This window comes from Cebus imitator, unplaced genomic scaffold, assembly GCF_001604975.1.
Source record: "Cebus imitator isolate Cc_AM_T3 unplaced genomic scaffold, Cebus_imitator-1.0 Scaffold655, whole genome shotgun sequence".
In the NCBI taxonomy this organism is placed as follows: Eukaryota; Metazoa; Chordata; class Mammalia; order Primates; family Cebidae; genus Cebus; species Cebus imitator.
Window position 1 is genome coordinate 293661 of NW_016107970.1, and position 7214 is coordinate 300874.

General features: G+C 47.7%; 2 protein-coding genes across 2 annotated transcripts in view; one reads left to right on the forward strand and one right to left on the reverse strand.

Moving 5' to 3' along the window:
• The window catches only part of LOC108295688 (all-trans-retinol 13,14-reductase), a 12424-nt gene extending 10891 nt beyond the window's left edge, over positions 1–1533 (reverse strand). Inside the window, exon 1 of the mRNA XM_017517958.2 lies at positions 1144–1533. Within this exon, the coding sequence (XP_017373447.1) occupies positions 1144–1315 (172 nt within the window). The 5' untranslated portion in view covers positions 1316–1533. The remainder of the gene's footprint in view (positions 1–1143) is intronic.
• ELMOD3 (ELMO domain containing 3) overlaps positions 1339–7214 on the forward strand; it is a 37478-nt gene continuing 31602 nt past the window's right edge. Inside the window, exons 1-3 of the mRNA XM_037734687.1 lie at positions 1339–1393; positions 1587–1640; positions 2131–2183. Of these exons, the coding sequence (XP_037590615.1) occupies positions 1339–1393; positions 1587–1640; positions 2131–2183 (162 nt within the window). The remainder of the gene's footprint in view (positions 1394–1586; positions 1641–2130; positions 2184–7214) is intronic.

Consider the following 7214-nt stretch of genomic DNA (forward strand, 5'->3'; position numbering starts at 1 on the left):
GAGGTGGAGGCGGGCTGATTGCCCGAGGTCAGGAGTTGGAGACCAACATGGCAACACCCCATCTCTACTAAAAATAAAAAAAATTAGCCGGGCTTGGTGGCAGTTACCTGTAATCCCAGTTACTAGTGAGGCTGAGGCAGGAGAATTGAACTGGGGAGGAGGAGGTTGCAGTTAGATTGCACCACTGCACTCCAGCATGGGCAACAGAGCGAGACTCTGTTTCAATAAATAAATAAATTATGCTAGTTGCAACTCACTAAATTGATTTCATAACCCACTAATAGATCACAACCTTGTCTGAAAAGCAGTTAACTAGTCATCTCATTTTTAGACCAGCCCAGGTAGGTGCTAATGGTCATGCAGTGAATTAGTGACAGAGTCCAGGCTAAAACTCAGTTCTCAGAAGTCCAGATGATTAGTCCTTCCACTTAGAACAGTACTGTCTCCGACTGTAGGGCAAGACATGACACGCAGAATTCTAAAATTTAAAAGTGAGAGGGCCTCTGCAGATCAAACAGGCGATCCATTATTTTTTTTAAGCAGCAGGACTCTTTAAGCCCTGGAAGCAACCACAAAATATGTTTTAAATATGAGAGTGGAGAGCAGGCTCTGGGCCTGAGGCACTCTGTTGAACATCTGCCAAAGTTTCAGAACTAGCATTCAATCCTATGAGTTGGGACCACACAAAGCCTGTTAAGTCTCCTGACAGGCAAAACGCAATTTCCTAAGCAGCTTGGGACACATTTCTGTGCTGCTCCCCCACACCCCTGAGCTCGCATGGGAGGGTAGGTGAAAGAGTTAAGGTCCTGGAGCCAAGTGGAGGAAAGGTCTCTTTGTTCCGTGAGCCTCGGAGATTACAAGTGGCGGGGGTGGGGTGGGGCTGCCAAGACTTTGCACACCGAGGACAGTGCCCGCGACCTTTCGCCTGCTATTACTATTCCGGGGCCTGCCTGCTAGGGCAAAGGCTACTGACAGTGCCGGACACTAAAGCGGGGCTCCTCCACTGCAAGGAAGCCCTCCCAGTACTTTACATATGGGGAAACTGAGGCCCAGGTCTGGCAGCGGCTGCCTTGTCAAAATGAGAACACAAATCTATGAGAATACCTGAAGCACACCCCCCGACCCCAGGGTACCTCGCGTTACCTTGTTTGAGAACCTTTTTCCTGGCCTCCTTGTCAGTCACAAGGGGTGCTGGTGGCCGTTTGACATCCTCGAAGAAGGGATTCGGGGAGCTGCCAGGGAACAGTCCCAAGTAAACTTTGCAGAGACCGGCCAGCAGCAGCACGGCCAGGAGGAGCACCAGCAGAAGCCACATGTCGTAGGCGTCGAGTCGTGGAAATGGGCCAGCTGTGTCTGCGCTCAGCGTCTCAGGGCTGTGGCTCCGCCCCGGCTAGTTCGCTTTCCAGTCCGGAGGCGGAGGCAGCTTTGAGCACTGATTAGCCAGCCAGCGAGTAGCCAACTCTCCGGCGCCGATTGATCCTTTCGGCTCTCCGTACTTATTTTGCAGCGGGGCGTTTCCATTGCCTACTGAAAAATGTAGCTCTCGGAGCCAGGGGAGCCCGCACGGGAGAGGCTGTGCGCATGAGCGGATGAGGCCCAGCAGAGGCTGCGGCATCCCAGTTTGGAAAGCTCCGTTAACGGTAGGAACGCATCGGGCTAGCAGCCGACCTGAGGAGGGAGGGAGAATATCGGGTGGAAATGATCCCTATGGGGCGAGACAAGGCCGAAAGTTGTAGGACTGAGAGAATCCCGGCTGGGAGACAGGAGACCTGGGTTCCGGTCCTGGCTCTGCCCTGGACTCGCCGCCCTGAGATGTTCAATTGCTTTCCTTCTCTTACGTCTCCAAGCAATGCGAAAGCTTCTGTCCGAAGTCCGCACAGCCCGTCTGACTGGCTGTCTTCATGAATTGAGATCTCTGTTATCTGCGCATCACAGCCGCTGAGCGCCTGGCTCTGTCCTCTCAAAGTGGCCCATAGTTTTGTCCTGGGCGCCCGACTGGGACGGGGGTCGTCTGTGGCGGGTCCCCAATCACACCTCATCTCTGGGGAACCTGGGGAACAGGGAGCCGCCCAGGGACAAGCCTGGGGAAGTGGTCAGCGACGGGCCGTTCTAATTTAAATTCCTGTGCAGAGAGTCTAAGCTCCAGCAAGCAGTTGAAGAATCCTACGCCCTCCTTGCCTAAAGTAGGTGCATAATGAATACTTAGTTCGAGAAGGATCCATTTTATAGGAAGGCCATTTCCTTAGGTCCAATTATCAGGAGCTGCCTTTGAGTACTTGCTTGTTTTACAGAGATGTTGCTCTTTTCTTCTCTGATACAGTTAGCAACTGTCTCTACTGAAGGCCCAGCAGTGCTCCAGCCAGGTGTGGAAAGCCGGTCCGTGCTTCCATGCTACTTGGTTCATTTCCTACACAGCAACAAAAGAGCCACCCTGAGATTGCTATTACCATACCTGCCTGTCTCCTTGCCAAGGTTGGCCAATGTGTGTTTTGTCAGAGACTGCCATGGAGGCCATGGTGGAGGAAAAGGAAAGGGGGGGCAGATGCTGAGGCCCCGCAGGCCACAGTGAGAGCAGTTTAGTTCCTGAGGTGCCAAGACTAACGGGGCACTGACTACCCTGCCCTCAGGATTACAGTGAGCCACATGTCCAGACCAAGAGCCAGGAGGTGTTCTTCCTCTCAGTGTTAACAATCAAAGCATCCTTACAGAGATTCCGGCTTGTTACCAGCAGCCAGTTCTTATGGAATCAAGATCATTACCACAGTGGAGGGCTGACCTCAGAGAGGCCACCTTCCTTCTTTAGTCACCTAAGCCTGTGAACTATGATTGTCAGTTGTATGTGGACCATTTGCCCACTTAGGTACAATTTTTGATGTGACAGACATCCAGGATGTCCAGTTCCCCCATGATGAGGTATGAGCCTTGTCCAGCCCTGTTCCTGAGGCAAGCAATGTCAGATGAAAGACTTAGAGTTGGCCGTGGCTCACGCCCGTTATCCTAGCACTTTGGGAAGCCAAGGTCAGAAGATTGAGACCATTCTGACCAACATGGTGAAACCCCATCTCTACTAAAAATACAATAAAAAAATTAACTGGGCATGGTGGTACACACCTGTAAGTCCCTAGCTACTCAGGAGACTGAGGCAAGAGAATTACTTGAATCCAGAAGGCAGAGATTGCAATGAGCCAAGATCGTGCCACTGCACTCCAGCTTGAGCAACAAAACAAGACTCCGTCTCCAAAAAAAAGAGGCTTAGAGTTGCCCAAACTGGCTAGGCAGCTGCCACATGTACAGTATTGGTAATAACTGAGAAAGGTTAGAACATTGTGTTGCGTTTTGAATTTCTACCATCATTGGAACCAGGTCTAGTATTATAAGCCCCAAACCCAACCTGTGTCTGAGGCCTAAACAAAGCCTGAGCACTTCAGCTAAGACCACCCACCAAAGTGCCACCTTTAGCCTCACCCCTTTGATAAGCTGACCCAGGTCCTAGTAACTCCATTGTCAGAAACAGACTCCATTCCTTCTAGTGGTGCTGCTGCCTTTCTGGATTCACACAGAATCCAGCCCACAGTCCCCTGTGTGATCCCCTTTTTTCCATCCTGTGGCATGGGTAGCAAGAGCATTTGGCTGAGACAACTTGTTCTTTCAGAATAAATTCACAGCTGCTTAAATTTTGTCAACAGGCATGACTGAATAATGAAACCAGTTTTCTTTTTCAGTTTTTCTTTTGGGCAGGGCTGAGGCTACAAAGACCTCGGGGGACTACTACTTTCAAAACTCACAGAAACCTCCTACACGCTCAGGATGGCACAAAGGGACTATTTTCTTACTCTTGGTCTGAGTGACTGCCAAGAAGGAAGGCAAAGGTAGAGCAAATGGATCTCTGGCTCTCCACATGGCTTCTGATCGCAGTCCTTATTAAAATCCTTTCTGGGACAAAGCTCACACAAACAAATGATTTTGAGTTATGAATGAAAAATCTTGCTCTTTCCATAATGAGGAAGAATTAAGAGATGGACAGGTAAGCATGCATTCTTACTTGGGAAAGATGGTGTTGGTTTGAGATACATCATTAAGTATAGTAAGAATACATTAAGAGAATGTGAGGCTTTGGAAAAATTTAGAAACCCTCATTATAGCTCTCTTTGTTCTGTAAGAAGGAGTTTTGATTCACCTCAGGGTCAGTTGCTTTTCCTGATAGCCTGTTTTCTAAGTGAGTAATGAGATTTTTTTCTTTTTGCTTGGGTAGTGGAGAGAATTTCAACGAGGAATCACCCAAGAAATCTGTATGTCATTAATTTGGATCATTTACCTTGCTAGCCTCTTCCCTGTAAAATGCCTGCTTTGGCCTGATCATTCTCAGGACTCAGTTCAATGTGATAGGCCTTGTATGAGCCAGGCAGCTAACCCTACATGCCTTACCTTTCACACACTACCTTGCCCACCGGAGGCTGTGGGATTCAGTGGCCCGACTGGGACAAAGCCTTTTCTTTGGGTCTCTGGAAGGATTTTCTTCACTGTAGTAAGATGTGAACTGTTCCAAAGAAGGAAGTCTTTGGACGCTGGAGGGAACTGAAATGGAGAAGGAAAGGAAGGATGAAATGAATCTCAGGTACACAGACCCCTGCAGGAGGTTGTTCAGCACAATGAATCGCCAAATATTTTAGAGAGAAAATTTCAACAAAAATTCGAGACAAATATTTTATGCTTAGTACTGTGCCAGTGGATGTGAAACATACAAAAGAAATATAAGAGGCCAGGCGTGGTGGCTCATGCCTGTAATCCCAGCACTTTGGGAGGCCGAGGTGGGCAGATCACCTGAGGTTGGGAGTTCAAGACCAGCCTAGCTAACGTGATGAAACCCTGTCTTTACTAAAAATACAAAATTAGTTGGGCGTAGTGGCGGGCACCTGTAATCTCAGCTACTCCAGAAGCTAAGGCAGATGAATTGCTTGAACCCAGGAGTTGGAGGTTGCAGTGAGCTGAGATTATACCACTGCACTCCAGCCTGGGTGACAGAGTGAGACTTCATCTCCAAAGTAAAAAAAGAAAAAAGAAATATAAGAGAAGGTCCTTATACAGGACTTTTGCAGAGGAACTTGTTCTGCATACAAGGGCCGTTGGACTTAGAGGCATGAGACAGCATTGTAGCCCCAGCTAATAAGGTAGGTTTTCTTGAGTAGGTGGAACTTATCTTGATCAGAGACAAAGGTGGAGGTGTATTCTGGAGGAAAACTACATGAATCAGGAGATGAAAGTAAGGAGAGGAACTGCAGCAGGTGTGTTCATTGGATTACAGTGGGAAATAATAATTCTTGGCATCTCGAGGTCCATTACCAGGAAATTTGGGCTGCTGTGGGGTGTTTTGGCCACCATTCTTGCATCTGGAACGTGAAGAAATGAAAGCTGTGTTTAACGAGCATTAGTTGGAGGGGGGAAAAAAAGCAGAAGGATTAGAGTAACAGGATGATCCGGGATTCCAGGGCCTTGCATAATACATTCACATGGCTCAAAATCCAAAAAGTGCAGAAGGATATATGTATTGTGAAGAAACTGCCTTCCACCCTTGTCCCCCAGTTTTTCTGCTGGAGACAAAGCTACTCCTTCCTTGGGTATAACTCTGAAAATGGTCTCTGCAAAGACAAGCAAATGTGCTTATGTACTTTTAAAAAATAAAATGGTAAAATAGTGTATAGACTCGGTCCTTTGCTTTTTCACTTAATACATCATGAAGATTGTCCCATATTGCCTGTAAAGCACTTTCTCATTTGTCTTTATGACTATATAGTATCTCACTGAGTGAACGTGCTTTTATTTATGTAATCAGCCTATTAGTGAACATTTAGGTTTTTCTAGCCTTTTGCTATTATAAACAGTGTGACAATGAATCACATGTAAATGTAAACATGTCATTTTGCACGTGGATGAATATATCTGTTAGATAAATTACTAGAATGCAGTATCAGGCCCCACAAATACAAAACATACATGATTAGGTACCGTCAAGCTATAGAGGTGGTAACAGTTTACTCAGCAGTGTGTTAGCCAACGTACATGTTATCAGCCTTTTTTTTTTCTTTGATACGGAGTCTTGCTCTGTTGCCCAGGCTGGAGTGCAGTGGAATAGTCTCCGTTTAAACCACTGCCTCCCAGGCTTAAGCAGTTCTCCTGCCTCAGCCTCCCGAGTAGCTGGGATTACAGGCATACACCACCACACCCAGCTAAGTTTTTGTATTTTTAGTAGAGACGGCGATTCACCATGTTGGCCAGGTGCTCCTGAAGTCCTGACCTCAGGTGATCCACCCACCTCAGCCTCCCAAAGTGCTGGGATTATAGGCATGAGCCACCGTGCCCTGCCGACTTTTTATTTTTTTTAAATGAGGGAGGCTGAGCATTTGTTCATATGTTTCAAACCAATTTGTGGGCCAGGCGCGGTGGCTCACGCCTGTAATCCCAGCACTTTGGGAGGCCGAGGCGGGAGGATCACGAGGTCAGGAGATCGAGACCATCCTGGCCAACATGGTGAAACCCTGTCTCTACCAAAATACAAAAATTAGCTGGGCGTGGTGGCGAATGCCTGTAGTCCCAGCTACTTGAGAGGCTGAGGCAGGAGAATTGCTGGAACCTGGGAGTCGGAAGTTGCAGTGAGCTGAGATTGCACCACTGCACTCCAGCCTGATGCCTGGCAACAGAGCAAGACTCTGTCTCAAAAAGAAAAAAGAAAACAATTTGTGATTGTGCATGATGGCTCGTTTCTGAAATCCCAGCACTTTAGGAGGCCAAGGTAGGAGGATTGCTTGAACCAGGAATTTGAGACCAGCCTGGGCAGCCATATGTAGACCCCATGGCTACATGGGTATGGTGATATGCACCTGTGGTCCCAGCTACTTGGAAGGCTGAGGTGGGAGGATCGCTTGAGCTAAGAAGATGAGTAAGCCATGATCGTGCCATTATACCCCAGGCTGGGCAACAGAACAAGACTCTGAAAAAAACAAAGGAACAAACAAAAACACCATTTGGGTTTTGTTTTGTGTAAACCATCTATATCCTTTGTCTAATGTTTCCAGTGGGTTGAGTTTTTTTGTTTTTTTGTTCTGTGTTGTTTTGTTTTGTTTTGAGACGGTCTCACTCTGTTGCCCAGGCTGGAGTGCAGCGGCGTAGTCTTGACTCATGGCAATTTCCACCTCCCAGGTCGAAGTGATTCTCGTGTC